This window comes from Sphaeramia orbicularis, chromosome 8 (assembly GCF_902148855.1).
Source record: "Sphaeramia orbicularis chromosome 8, fSphaOr1.1, whole genome shotgun sequence".
NCBI lineage: Eukaryota > Metazoa > Chordata > Actinopteri > Kurtiformes > Apogonidae > Sphaeramia > Sphaeramia orbicularis.
The window spans coordinates 1,322,825-1,338,463 of record NC_043964.1 but is presented as its reverse complement, the minus strand read 5'-3'; the positions used below and the strand labels follow the sequence as shown (position 1 = coordinate 1,338,463).

General features: G+C 37.6%; 1 protein-coding gene across 2 annotated transcripts; it reads left to right on the top strand.

Moving 5' to 3' along the window:
- Positions 1 to 7,488: 7,488 nt before the first annotated feature.
- Positions 7,489 to 13,673, top strand: LOC115423983 (gastrula zinc finger protein XlCGF26.1-like). 2 transcript variants are annotated; one of them, XM_030141041.1, is made up of 2 exons: positions 7,489 to 7,742; positions 12,065 to 13,673. In XM_030141041.1, the coding sequence occupies exons 1-2, from the start codon at positions 7,547 to 7,549 to the stop codon at positions 13,516 to 13,518; spliced, it is 1,650 nt and encodes a 549-aa protein (XP_029996901.1). In that variant the 5' UTR covers positions 7,489 to 7,546; the 3' UTR covers positions 13,519 to 13,673. The 2 variants fall into 2 exon arrangements, with proteins under 2 accessions (XP_029996901.1, XP_029996900.1); XM_030141040.1 differs by having other exon boundaries at positions 7,489 to 7,747; positions 12,064 to 13,673.
- The last annotated feature ends 1,966 nt before the right edge of the window (positions 13,674 to 15,639 follow it).

Below are 15,639 nucleotides of genomic sequence, written 5' to 3'. Positions count from 1 at the left end.
TGGTGACTTTCATTTGGTCTCTCAAGTGCTTCTGGGAGTTGTAGTGTGGACAAACACAGCTGGCAAACAGATGAATTTTCCTGTCACGTTGCTTTTTTCTTCCCTGTTTTTCACACTTCACTCTTCACACCACGCCTGTTACTGTCACACTCATGTTCCCTTCGCTCCGTCAAAGTGTTTGATGCGACTAAAATCTTACCGTTTCTCCAGGTAGTCCTTGTAGTTTAAACTTCACTGTGTGATTTCACCAGAACATTTAATCACTGATTACCTTTAAAAGATGAAGAGAGTGGGTGAAACCACACATTCACGAACCTAAAAGGAAAACATCTTAAAAAAAAAAAAAAATTGACCAATTCATTGATAATTGCAGCTTTGCACATTTAAAGGATGATCTTATCTCTAGATCATGGACATCGAACTCATTCTAGTTCAAGTTCCACATACAGACCAATAGGATGTGGACCCAAGTGGACCAGACCGGTAAAATAACCATAATCACCTAGAAATGATAACAACTCCAAATCGTTCAAATTTTTGGGGGTTTTAGCTTGAAAAACGTCAAATTACATGATGAAAATTTTTACATTTAATCTGAACAACCATGACATTTTAAAGAAAAATTAGTGCAATTTTAACAGTATTCTGGCTGTTACTAAATGTTTTGTGTTTTTGTAGATCCACTGTGATCTGTGGGTTGTTACACACATGTGGAAATGATAAAATGAGGCATAATATTGTTAAAAATTCACTTTTTTTTCTACTAAAACAAATGGAACCATTTGGAAGCATTATTTATAGCTTATTATACTATTATTTTGCTGATCTGGTCCACTTGGAATTATTATTATTATTATCATTATTATCATTATTATTATTCCATGTCAACTCCATATTCAGGACTGTTTGATGGTTGGTGTCAGGGGTTTCTTTCCATTTGAAATCTAATCCCTGCAGTGAATTCCAGCTGATGTTTTGAATTTGAACACCAATGTGTTTCACAGATGTTCAGATGTGAATGAGAGGGCAGCGCAGATATGTGAGGTCACAAACCAGTCAGAGCAGATGGACAGGTGAACGTTCTGCAGGTAAACAGGAAGCTTCCCATCGAGTCCCCGTCAGTTTGACCTCCATGGCTGCAGCTTCTTCTGAGGACATTTACACCTGTTTGATGGGTTTATTTTTGAGTTTCTGAATTAGTTCTTTTGTAATATTTCATCATAAAATTAGTCAAAAGCTACTATTTAATTAGTTACTGATGGAATTAAGAACTTTCTAGCTTTCTTTTTTTTTTTTCACTTTTGGTCACTTAAAACTATTCACCTGATTTAAAGATGTCCATTTTGTTGCTATTCTCTAATATTTATTATTACTCAATCCCAGAAACGAACAGGAAATACCATATATTGATCATATAAATCACTTTTAGTTTGGAAAATGGACTCGTCCAAGCAGAGCTGATGAATATTATGTTTTGTTTTTTTTATTTTCATTATTGTTTTCTGGTTTCTGTTCAGCTGCTGAACCAGAGATCTCCGATAACAGTGTGTCTTTGAATGCACCATTGTAGAATTTAAAGCAGCCTTGCAGTCCAGGAAAAACAAAAATCTTAAAAATAGACTTTGTATCTGATCCTTACAGGTTAAAAAAAACCCTACATTTGTCATGTGCGGTCAGAGATAATTAAGTTAAGATCATGGGAAACGTGTTCAGTAGCCTTCATGCTGCGTTCAAGTCCAGTGGGAAAACACATACACATGTCGACAGATAAATATCGATTAATAAGACAGGAACGGTGCTGTTGTGTCAGACTGAGCTGCTCTTCAGCTTTTGGAACGTCCCACGGGGAGTGAATGCAGCAGGTCTTCTTCTCTTCCTCTGATCTGAACATCCGCCTCCGCATGATGTCCCATGATTCATAGCTGCTGAATAATAGATGCTCTTTTCATAGATCTCTGGAGGGCTTCATCAGAGCTCGCTGCTCTTTTATAGAAGGAGCTCTGCTGGTTTCTTTCTCCTCCTCGGCTCCTTTTAGATTTTTTTTTTCTTCATTTCTCTCTGTGTTTGCGTTTGTTTTTCCGTCTCCTGCTCTCTGCTCGTCGTCGTCTTTGCGTTCGTCTTTTATCTCAGGGACTCGTCCTTCCCTCCAGAACTGAACATGTTTTGGCCTCGATTTCTTCCCCTCCCCTCATCAACCCAACCAGCACTTTGAAAGGACCTCTGCATTAGTTACTGTCAACAAATTAGACACACAGACAAACAGTGTTGTCTGTTTGTTATTTGTCGTCATTCTCTGTGCCATAGAACTCTGTTGTTCTGTGAAAATGAAGGCTCAGGATGACAAAAATTCTATGAAAATGTGCACTAGTTGTAAATGAAGATGTGCACCAAGGAGTTTTTATTCCACAAAGCAGTGAAATCGATGACACAATGAAAATAACAGATTTTAAAATATCTGCGTCTTGCTTTAGGTTTAGCCGAAAAAAAGGATTTTGCCACTAGGTGTCGCAAAAGAGATGAAATGAGAGCTCAAAAGAGAGTGTTGATACTCCAGTCCACTTGATGGCGCTGATGCATTTCTAAACTGGGTCGAAAACAGCCAGTAAGTATAAAACAAGAACAAGAAGCAGGAGTGAAGCACTAGGGCTGTGTGTTGGCAAGAATTTAGCGATACGATACAAATCACAATACTGGGATTATGACACGATATGTCACGATACTGTTAAAAAGGCACTTTTTTGTTTGTTTCTTTGTTTTTTAAAGATTATTCCTGGAAGAATTACACCAGAAATATGTACAAATACTAAACACATTTTTGTTTGATCAGAACAGGATCTAATGTACTATCACAAAACTTGTTGAATTCTCCTAGTTTCTGAAGGAACTCCCATCTGCCTCTCAGACAGTAAAAAGTGCTTTTAGGATGATTCAGAGAACCATTATTTAATAGAACAGTGTTAAATAATAATAAATAAGATAGAAACAATAAAGAAAAAAAACAAAAATGAACCTCCACCATATCTGCATTTGAATAAACACCTAAAAATATCTGTACAGTACGTTTTAATATCCATACAGTATTGTGAAATGAAATATCATGATATATTGCAGAACCGATATTTTCTAACAGCCCTATGAGGCACCATATTTCATTTTTCATCATTTTTATAAGAAACTTTGCCCTGACTTCTCTTCTGCAGTGTTTTCATGTTGCGTTGTCTAGGTTTTTTTTTTTTTTTTAGCTCATTTCTTTCATCTCCTTCAGATCAGCCATGTCGTCATATCGGAGCAGTTTCACCCTCTCACTAAAAACGACATGAACCGTTTGGTAATGAAACCCATCGTGCACAGTTTCCATCTCCCCTCACTGCTGAAATGTGAGGCTCATCATGTTGCTTATTACTGATGTAAAACTAGAGCAGGTTACTGATGTAAGACACAAGGAAGTGAGTTTGACACCAAGTGCTTCAACGTTTTTTTTTTTTTGTTTTTTTTTCTCTCAACTTTATTAACCCTCCGGTATCCAGGTGTGCCTTTTAGGCACACTTTGCACTTCATTTTATAAAACTTCATATTATTTTTCACATTTTAAATAAGGTTAGAATTCAAAAGTTGTTCATTTGTGCATGATCTTTAAATTCTGTCCACCAACTCAAATGTGCACATTGTAAACAAAAGAAAATGACCAGACTAGCATCTGTCTGCCAAGTGTGCATAAAACGCACTATTTCTAACATTTGATCTGTATGATTAGGACTGAGCTGGATTTACAAAAATGAAATCAAATTAGAGCAGAAAAATAAATCAATATATAATATTTAATAGTTTGATTTATAGGTGTGCATTTTACGCACACTTGGTGACAGATGCTAGTATTTTTGAACATTTGACCTAGCGCCAAAAATAATAATGCAAATTAACCAGTGTTGGAGTTAATCATTGACATATGCCAGGATGAAAAAATCTAATAATATGTGATCCACTTTTTATGGAGTATATTGAAAAAAAATTATTTTTTTTGTGTTTTTTGCATCAAAAAAATGGTTTGTTTCCATTACAAACACAGCATTTAAAGGGTTAAAAATGTGACAGTTATTGAGTATTTGGTATTTTTATTTACAGCTCAAGTTGATGAAATAGAAAAAAGTGTAAAAGAATTAAAAACAAACGATGAAAATTTTTTTGACATTATTCCACAAGTGTGTGAAAAAGGCACACTAGGTGTTTGGTAAGGGCCTTGGTGGATGGGATACCAGAGGGTTAATCAAAATCTGGCAATGTGTTCAAAAGATTTCCATCGAGAAACTTTTTTTTCCTGACTGAGCATCAACATCCAACTTGTACAGAACAGTATTTGTACAGAATATTATATTTTAAAAAATAATAATAATAACATGAAATAAAGTAACAAAAATAAAAAGTCAGAGGTCTAATCAGGCATCAGTACATTCAGATGTTCACATACCCACGTGCCTCAGTGTTTTATACACATTTGCAGTAAACATCGAATTCACTGCTATTGGTTGAATTAGCATTAATACTAAATTACTACTATATTTTAAAAAACATAAAAAACACATCACTGAGCCTCGATGTCGCGCTGGGTGACATTTCATCCTTCTTTTCATCCTTCTGTTCCTTAAGGAACAGAAGGGAACACTCGTTTTTATGAAAACACATTCAAAGTCTAATAACAAAAAAGCACTTTGTAGAGTAGAGGTGACTTTCTCTTCTGCCTCCAAAAACTGTAAAAAGTGACAATTTTTTGTATTTGTTGACAAATATAAGAGAAAATGACCAGTCTGTGAAGTGTTTTAACAAATTAAACATTATTTGTCACAGCGTTACAGCAAAAGTTGAAAATGTTTAACACACAAAAGGAGTGCAAGACAAACGACAAACATTTCACAAAACGGAGTCGAATGTGCATCGAACTGTCGTAAAACCTTCTTTTCGTAATGTTTCTTTCAGCGTCATCCAGACAGTTTTTAAATATTTAAAACTCACTGCATGTGTTTTTAGTTCACACAAAGTACCAAAAAAACAGAATAAAAACACTTGAGCATTTGTCATACATGACATTTTAAAAAATAAAAAAATATATTATTTTTATTCTTAAATAAATTTACTGAATAACATGACCTTGTTTCAGCTGCTCCACTTTGACCATTTACTGCTTTTTCCTCTTTGAGCCTAAATTAAAATCTACATTTTTCACAGGTTACAGAGTATTTAACAGACACAATAACCCGACAGAATAGACACATTTACAGCCCACAGTTGAACTCACGCTTGTTGCCGAGGTTTTCTGAGGAGGTTTTCTCTTTGTGCGGAGCTGGAAAACTACAGTATGTTTTTGTTTTTTATATGAACTTCCTCAGTGTTTGTTTCTCCTGATCTGATTTTTTTTTCCATTGGGACTTTTTTTTTTTTTTTAAATGATGGTTTGTAGAGGATGATGAGAGGTTGAACAAGCTCGTTGTGTGACTGAAAGCATTTGTGTAAAAGAGTGTGAGGATGATGACGACTTCGGTTAAAAACAAACACCTGTAAAACACTATTGTGGTTGTTTTGGCTAAAGCTGCTGAGTGAGTGAGTGTGTGAGTGTAAGAGATAATGTTCATCACACAACAAGCTGAACATGTTTCTTTTGTTAAATTATTGATTGTACAGTTAAAGAGGGAATGAAGAGTTTTTCACAATAAAAGTATTGAATGTTACAGTCAAAATGTCTCATGTTTTTCAGACAAATCCAGTATTTGTCTTTTTTTTTTTTTTTGCCAATGCTGCCACCTGCTGGTGTTTACACTTCCACACACACATCATGTCCTCATCCAGTCGACAAAATCTCTTCACAGACCCATTATGTGGCTAAATAAATGTCCACATTACAGTGATCAGCTGTGCAAAGAAAGGGTTAAAACATCATCGATCAGCAGGTTGAATAATAAGAACTTCACAACTGACAAAGGGAGAAGACAATTCAGACTTTTCAGTGAATTCCCTTCATTTCAATAACTGTAATACACAAAATAACTGATTTCTACAACAATAAAAGCACAAAAAGTAATTATTAGGTTTTTTTGTGTGTGATTTAGTGATTTATTCTGAACATGCAATAAATTTAACATGTATGCAAACTAGCAAAACATTCATAATAATACAAATATCAAGAATCTTAATCTTAGAAGAACAGCACAATAGTTCCATTTACATGCCCCAAAATCCACCAAAGTAAAATTGATTTTCAACAGTCTTGGAAAACTGTTTGTATATATTGTTAATGTTATTTTTATATGAAACAATAATTATTTAACATATAAAGAAAAACAGCGGAATGAGAAGTTGGACTTTTGATGGGTACTGGAATTGGAAAGTGTTTAATAAAAATTAAGAAAACTTTGATTTTAAAAAAGAACAAAAGTGTTAAATCAAAAAATTGACAAAATGAACAGAAATAAGTTAAATATTTTAAGTTGGTAAAAGAATAAAATTTTTCATTTAAAAATAACAAAATGGACATAAGACATGACTAAAAAAATCAGGAAAACAAAATTTGTTGTGATTCATTGCATAAAATATTGTGCTATTGAATCAAAATGAACAAAAAAAAAAAATTCTTATGGAACATTTTTGTTCTTTTTATTTTCAGCAGTAGTAAGGTCCTTCTGTTCATCCTGTGTCAGTTTTGGTTTTTTTTTCCCACAATATTTTTATTGGTATTTAAGTTTTACATAACAAATATGAATCAAAACAACATAAACACTCATACACACCCATTCACACCATGTAGACTTGCACCAAATAATATATAAATAAATATATATAAATAACATACATATATTCTCATGAAACTGTACATATATGTAGAAAAAAATATATAACAGTAATAATAATAAAAATATTAAAATACAGCAATCATGATAAAAAATAAAATAAAATTAAATTAAACGATAATTTGTATGACATGTTCCTATTTTCCAGATACCATAATGTTCATATATGGTTCCCATAATTGTCCAAATTCCTCCAGTTTTCCTTTGGTCGTACAGGTCAGTCTGTCCAGTCCCATGCACTCTGATCCTTCTTTTATCTGTTGCTTCATAGAAGGAGCGTCCATGTTCCTCCAGTTCAAAGCCAGAACTCTGCATGAACAGTCCACAGTCCAACACTTGAGTTTGTTTCTCAGCTTGTGTGAAATCCTCAGGGTTTATTCCCAGTACACAGAGTCTAGAACACCTCAGACACACAGCTGAGGACCTCCTGCAGAACCTGTGCATCTCTGAACATTCCCATAAACAGTGACTCAGAGTTCCTTTTTTCTCTGGACATTTAGTGCGTGTATGAGGAACATGACTGGACGTAGGATGGAGTTTTCAGGGCTTCTAGAAACCGTGTCAGTTTTGTTCCTTTTTGTGCCTTCATAATAAATGCTTTTATTTTGAAGACGCCGTTCTGAGCGGATGTGCTTCCATGACGTCACTACCGGTCGAAGCGGCGTGTGTTAGCCGCTCTTCCTGCCGCGGGTCCGGGCTTTGCTTCCATCATGTCGGCCATGCAGCTGCTCCGGGTGTTGGTGAACCAGCGGCTGACCGCGGCCGCAGAGGAGATCCTGGAGGCGGTGAAGAAGACGGTGGAGGAGTACGAAGAGGAGCTGCTGGAGTCCAAACAGGAAATACACAGGCAGCGCGAGCTCCTGCAGCAGAGGGGCACCACGGACCGGGACCGGGACCGGGACCAGGGTCAGTCCTGATCCACCACACAGTCTAAGACCACAGCCTGCTCAGGTTAACCAGACTGAACTGAGCCTGAGCTGGTGCAGGTTCTTACCCTGGTACTGACCCGGAACTGAACACAAACACACCTCTGCCTCTGAACAGGTTTATTTATGTGTGCTGCGTTCAGGGAACTCGTGTTTTTCCAAACTTCTACCTGTGAAAACGCATTGTAATGGCGGTCAAACACGTGACCCCTGCTCAGTTTAACAAAATGTTTTTTTTTTTTTTTTTGTTTTTGTATATTATCACCATGAAGTGAGTATTAACTAGTATTAGAGTATGTTTACATATGAGAAAACGTCAGATTAGCAACACATATCAGTAAATACATGATTCTTTGCTTCAAAAATCAAATGCATGGTGTCCATTTGAGTGGACATTTTGGCAACTCTATGAAAAATATGTTCAAAAAATAATTTCAGTCGCATATTTATTTATTTATTCATTCATTCATTCCTTCATTCCTAAAGAGGAATAAAAGCACTCAGGGAAAAAATGCATGGAAGGGTTAACTGGACTAAACTGAGCCTGAGCTGTAACTGCTGCAGGTTCTAAACCCTGGTACTGACCCGGAACTGAACACAAACACATCTACCACTGAATTTGTTTGTTTATTTATGCTGCGTTCAGGGAACTCATGTTTTTCCAAACTTCTACCTGTGAAATGCATTGTAATGGTGGTCAAACACGTGACTTTCCACCACTGAACTTTTTTTTTTTTTTTCTTTAATTTTATGTAGAATAGCACAATTTACAACACAAACATATCTTTTTTCATCTCAAATATCAAAAAAAAAACCCATTTGCAATAGAGGACATTATATAAGTGCTTAATTATAATCATGTACAGAAAGAAAGGAGAAAAGAAAAAGAGGATAGAAAAGACAGGAAAAAGAGAAAGAAGCACACCAGCTTATACTAGGGGTGTCGAAGTTCAACTAAATATAATATTAAGGGAAGTTCAGATTTCAACAGTTTGGATTGCCTTTCATTTTTCAGAGTATTTAACTGAGAGAATGCATTGTTTGAAATTATTCTAGAATGCAGTAAAGCATGGCTTTTTTGATGAGTATTTACAGCAATGAATGTGAAATTTCCACATTAAAATTAAAAGGTTTATCAGGTTTAAAGATTCACTTTGGAGCAAACTACTTTCAGATAGACCAAACTACACATTCCTCCAAAACAACATAAAATGTCTTTCAATGTTATTATGAATAAAATCACAAAGTTTTGGTCTAAAAGTTCGAACAGTAGTGTCAAAATAAATGAACAGTTTCAGGACATTCATTACAGAAGCTACAGTTTATATCAATATCTTTCTTAAATCTATTTTTAATATAAGTTTTAGCTGGATAGAATTAATGAATCCACCAGTGAGCTCCTACTAGATTGGTTTTCCTCTGCATGCAGTTCCGTGCTCTGACGTCACATAGTCCACGCAACAACAATGGCGGCCCCCATGGATGCATTGTTTATGCTAGCTGTTTATTAAAACAAGGTAGTTGTTGCAAAAAATTATTTCTAAGAAAGTGAAATAATAATAATAATAACTTTATTTATGTAGTACCTCTAAAAACTGCGTTTACAAAGTGCTTTGACAGACAAAGCAGAAGGGCACAACAGCAGAATAAAAGCATAGAAAACAACACAATAAAAGAGATAAGAACAGCAAACACAAAAACACGTCTACATTTGAATGTATCGTAGTGGAGAGGGCAGAAAGAACAGAACAGGATGCTGTCAGATCAATGCAAAATGAAGGAGTGGAATAAAACATCATGTATGTCAATTATGGAAGGAACCATATGAAAATTTCATATCATAGTTATTGTGACCAAAATTATCACAGTTCTCATTATTATGGCGGTATTATTGAAATTGTGCTCAAAATGTTCAAAAAGTACTGATACACACACTGAAATAATTTAACCAAGTTGTATTTAAATGAATAAAATAATAGTCCCAATGTTCCTTCTGTGTCAGAACCATTCCAATATTAACCCTTAGTGGTCTGAGTCTATTCTGTTTGTTTTTCAGTCCTTTTGATTTGGCCTTTATATACTATAGAAACAAATGTTTACTATACCCATGTTTGGATCTGTTTTTTCAGCACAACTTCATCTAGATCATCTGTCTATTATTTTTTTTCACTTTAACCTACTATAAAAACACAAAAGGACAAAAAACACAAAAAAATATATAAAATTCAGTTTGAAAAATGTATGTAATTTACTGCATAAATAACACACAGATGTTTAACGAACCTTTTCACAGACTTTAAAAGTGAATATTGATTCCAGATATTAGGTATAGAAAATTAAAATTGTAATAAATTCAAACTAAACTCAAATATTTGACATTAAAGCAGCTCTGTACAGAGGGTTTTTTCCTCTAAAAGTGCGGTAATCAAACACAGTTATCATGAGAATTAGAATTTAAACAGTAATACTAACAGTTTGTGATTTTACCGCCGTTTATCGTTATACCGGTAATCGTTACGTCCCGAATGTCAATATAAATGAATAACCAAAACAGGGTCCAATTAAATATTCAACATTAAAAAGAGACAACATCACATAAAGGCAAGTCTATAAAATTGTGTTTTAAGAAGTGATTTAAAAACTAGTACTGATCCCACAGCCTCATCTCCTCGGGAAGGTCCGTCTGAAGTAGAGGAGCCCTGATGGAGAAGGCGCGGTTACCTTTTAATTTGAACCGTAAAAAGCTTTTTTTCTAGAACATGTGTCTTATTTTTCATGTAAATAGGTAAAAAGCTTGCCAAGAAACTTTTACGTCCGAAAAATCTTCTTATTTTTAAAAATAAATATCTAACTCTTTCTTAATAAGATTTTCTAGCGAATATCAAGCTGATTTTTTTTCTTGTACTATGCACTGTTTGCTAAAATTCTAGCATTTTTGTCTAGTTTTAGAATTTGTTGCTTGTTTTAAGAAGTCTAGCTAAGGTTTTTTCCTACCCCACTGGCAGAATTTTTTTGCTCAATATAAGCCAATTTGACCAGATTTAGGAGTATTAAGTTTATTTTAGTCGGGGCATTTTTTGCAGTGTTGCTCTAACGTTATTTATCTGCAAATGTTCTGCACAATCAGCAGCGAATCTTTCGTTAGCTAGTTTTCAGTCCATTGGGTGCAAGAATATAATAATGCCAAATATGTCTCCAAATAGTATAACATAAAAGGTATAACAGCTTCTCCTGCTTTATGCACCTCCTCTGTTTCCCTCAAATAAGTAAAGAAAAGCCCCTCTGGGGCAGGACTGATTAGACATGAGCAGAAGCCCCGTCAGCTCCACCACGCTGCTTTGTTTACATGTAGCTACGACACTTCTTTGCCCTCAGGCAGTTTGTGTGACTTGCCTGGAAAGTTAAAAAGTCATGAGTCATGACTTGAATTCCTGACTTACAGGATCAAAAACCTGGGGGGCGGTATTCTTTGGAAGGAGAACCTCTTTCCAGTAAAACGTCAGGGAGAAGAATTTCTGCTGTTTTCTCTCTGTATTGTTGGTTTGATCACAGCCTAAAGCAGGACTGTCAGACATGTCCCCCCAAAGGTTCCAGTCCCACCCCTGGGATGAATTTACACAGTGTCTAAATTCCACAGTCCAGGCTGTGGAACTCATTGTAGTTGTGGTTCCACATCCAGACCAATCTGATCTACAGTCCAATAATAACAGCAGAAGAACCCACACAAAAGAACGACTGCAGATTTACCACTGGGTTTGATGGGAAAAAAATATTACACTATGTCTGTAAATAATGACAACTGCAAATATTTGTCTTATTTCAGTGCAAAAAATAACAAATTCTGAAAATATTGACACTTCCAAACTATCCTGTAACAATAAAATGTGAATAATCTGACCAACCTGTAATGTCTGTATTAAATTCAGTCCAGTTTGAACTCTTTTCTTCCTGTTCCTCAGTGTTTAGTGTCTTTGGAGATCTGATCCAGAATGCACATGGACTAATGAGAAGTGGAGGAAGAAGACTGAGAAAACTGTGCTTATTTTTCTTAAGAAATTTCAGTTTTTTCAGGTTATTCACATCTTTTTTGTTTGGATAGTTTATAAAAGTGAGTATTTTCATCATTTAATTTTTTTTTTTTTGCACTCAGACATAAATTGTCAGTTGTCATTCTTTCTGGGTTCTTCTGTTCTTCTTTTCCTGGTTGGGTCCACTGCAGATCAGATCAGGCTGAATGTGGAACCTGAAAGAACAGGAGTTTAGAACCCTGAACTAATGGTTTTCTCTGTTTCGTTCTTGTAGATCTGCCTCATCTAGCTCTGTCGGTCTGGGATGAGGAGTTTTCCTCTGAGCAGCAGCAGGGCCAGGAAGACCCAGAACCTCCAGGGACCAGGAAGAGCAAAGAGGAGCCCAGCGTCCTCCAGGAGGATGAGGTGGAGGTGATTCAGGAGACGGAGGAAGGCAACACCATCAGGATCATACTGAGGGCTCCGTATTCGGAGGACCCTCTGGACGATCAGAGCTCTAAAGCCGAGCCGGATCCTCTGCCGAGCACTTCAGGTGAGCTGGATCGGATCAAGGAGGAGCTCAGTGACTCTTTCGGTTCTGCAGCCGAACACGACAGCGACGAGGAGTGGAGGGGCAGCGCCGGATCTCAAAGCGACAGCGATGAAAGCTGCCGCAGGCGCAAGAGGAGGAAGAGTTTACCTGTGGGTCCGAAGAGTTTACCTGTGGGTCCAAAATTGCACCCGGCCAAAAAAAACAAATCACGATTCAGTTGTAAAGTCTGCGACAAATCCTTCTACGCCATCGTCTCCTTGGTGAACCACCTGGAGGTTCACCCGAAGGACGTCTGCGGCGTCTGCGGGCAACACTTCGAAGTTGTGGAGAAATTCAACGCCCACGTAAAAACTCACATTAAAGCTGACGTCTGCAGCGTTTGTGGGAAATGTTTCAGCGGCTCCAGAGCTATGGAGATGCACATGAGAGTCCACACGGGAGAGAAACCGTTCCTGTGCAACGACTGCGGGAAGTCCTTCAACTGTCGCCACAACATGGTGCGACACATCCGGATCCACACGGGAGAGAAGCCGTATACCTGCTCCGTCTGCGGGAAAAGCTTCAACGACTACACGACGTTGAAACGCCACCTGTTGACTCACAACAGAAATAAGTCTTGCGCGCAGAACACGCCTGGAAATGAAAAAGGCGAAGTGAAAGGCGAAGTGAAAGCCAAAGCTGCGGCGCAGGGAAAGCATCAAACTCGGACTATGTGTGAAGTGTGCGGGAAAATGTTCCACTCCATGGTTTCCCTGGTGAATCACGCCAAAAATCACGCCACAGACGTGTGTGGCGTTTGCGGGACGCACTTTGACTCTGAGGAAAATTTAAAACTCCACCTGAAGACGCACAAAAACGGGAAGGTTTGCGACATTTGCGGCAAGTGTTTCGACAGCCAGGGCAACTTGGAGAACCACATGAGGATCCACACGGGCGAGAAGCCGTTCTTGTGCAACGAGTGCGGGAAGTCGTTCAACTGTGGCCACAACATGAGGCGACACATGAGGACGCACACGGGCGAGAAGCCGTACCTCTGCAACTTGTGCGGCCGCTGCTTCAGCGATCACACGACTCTGAAACAGCACAGGAGCACACACACCGGAGAGAAACCGCACAACTGCCACATCTGCGGGAGGGGATTCCACCGCAAGACGTACCTCACGCTGCACCTGCAGACCCACACCACGGGGAACTGACTCCGGTCGTCAACACGGCTTTTTGATTTTAGGTGTGTGAACCAGAGGTGTCAAACATGCGGCCCGTGGGCCAAAACCAGCACATCAAATACCACGTTTCCACTATGTGGTACCGGCTCGACTCGGCCTTTTTGCGTTTCCATTACAAAAAAGGACCTGGAATCTGGTACCTGGTACTAGTTTTTTGGTCTCACCTCCGCTGAGGTTCCAGGACTGGGGACCAGATACTAAAGGTGACACTGTGTAAACACTGCAGACCTCTGATTGGTCAGAGTCGTCTGTGTGAACTGTCGTGTTACAAAGAACAGATGCGGAAGTTGACAGTAAAAATAGCGGTAGGTTAATGCACATGATGACCGTCTGTAAAACAACACCATGGTCGGAGGAGGTTCAGTCTTTGGTGGCCGATGTAAAAATTCAGCAGGAGTTTGATGAGACAACGAGCGAGTTTATCAGCAACTCTGAGCAGACGACACGGAAGTAACATGCCGCATCGCTATGACGACCAGGCACTGTAAAGTGGGTAGTACCCTGGAATGGAAGCGGTCTCCAGAAATAGTATCTGGTACCCGAGTCGAGTCGAGTCGGTTCCATGTAGTGGAAACACGGTAAAAGTGTCAGGTCGGGCCCGTGGGATGAAGTTGCTAAGTGCAAAAATTACACTGAAGGGTGTCGACCTCATTTTAGTTCAGGTTCCACACACAGACCAACGGGGTCTGAAGTTCAATAACAGCAGAACAGCCTAGAACTGCAAATGTTCTTCTTGGTTTCATGTCAGAAAAAAATTACAAAATATCCATAAATAATGACAACTCAAAAATTTTCTCTTTGTTTTAGTGCAAAAAGAAAAAACATTAAATTTGAAAATATTTACATTAACAAACTAACCTTTAACAAGAAAATGTGAAAATTAACAAATATGAACAACCTGAAATGTCTGAAGAAAATTAAGTGCAATTTTAATTAATATAGATCGGTCCGTTCTGTAAAGCACATTTGTAGATGATAAGTTGAGGCTTAATATTGTTAAAATTGCCCTTATTATTCTTAAATGTAAGTTTTTTCAGGGTATTCACATCTTTTTTGTTTGAATTGTTTGTAAATGTAAGTATTTTCATAATTTATTCTCATTTCTTTTGCACTAAAACAAAGACAAAAATTTTGAATTGTCATTATTCATAGGCTATTATGCTGTTACTTTACTGGTCCGTCCCACTGGAGATCAAACTGGGCTGAATGTGGAACCTGAACCTGAAAGAAAAGGAGTTTAACATCCCTGGTGTGAAGAACTACTGTCCATGAGGTTACCTGCATTTATTCATCAAAAAACTGTAACCTTGCATTTATTTACTTCATTTTCAGAGTGCAGATTATATAAAAATGTGAAAAGGAACAAAGGCATTTGATTCATCATTCCAGATTGGGTTTCCTCCTCCACTCCAGCTGTGAACATAAAACCATAACCAAACATTCCAGAGTGTGGTCGTGTTCTAGAACTGGATATTATTCACAGTCGTCAGGCTGTCACGGACAAAGACAACCTGGGTGTTTTTTTTTTTTTAGACCCATGAGTGAGTCTGATTTATTAGACCTCATTACAGTGATTGGATGTCAAAACTCCTGCGTCAAATGCAACCAATAACTTGGCTCTTCCTCCTAGTTGGAGGTTTTTTGTTGGTTTGTTTTTTGTTGTGTTTTTTAGAAGCTGTGTCTGTGTGAAGATGTCAGTCAGATGTTTTGTAATAATTTTTGCCAACACCAAGAATTAGCTTTTTTCCTAACCTCTGAATCGTCTGTCAGGTTTGAGGAATTTATTTCAAGACTCAAACAACTTTTCCCATAAAGACCCAAACATTCACTGTCGACCAAAACCATCTACTGATCTAAAATGTTTAATACCTTCTAATCCACTGATCCTATCAATACATGTCAATAATTGGTGTAAAATGCAGTTTGTCATCTTTTCATGGTCATCACATATGACCCATGTGGACGTTCAGAGGCTCCGTAGTTACCATGGAAACACTTGGTCTTCTACAACATTGATTCAGCGGTAAAACCCACAGAGTTGGATCAGTGACAGTGGATGGACACACTGGGTTTATGTTCAGTTCATGAGAT

What these genes read in the sequence shown, in the direction of transcription:
- LOC115423983 (XM_030141040.1), top strand. Translation starts at nt 7,547, where the DNA reads ATGTCGGCCATGCAGCTGCTCCGGGTGTTGGTGAACCAGCGGCTGACC. An exon ending in GGGACCGGGACCAGGGTCAG is followed by an intron (nt 7,748 to 12,063) that starts TCCTGATCCACC and finishes TTCGTTCTTGTA; the next exon opens with GATCTGCCTCATCTAGCTCT.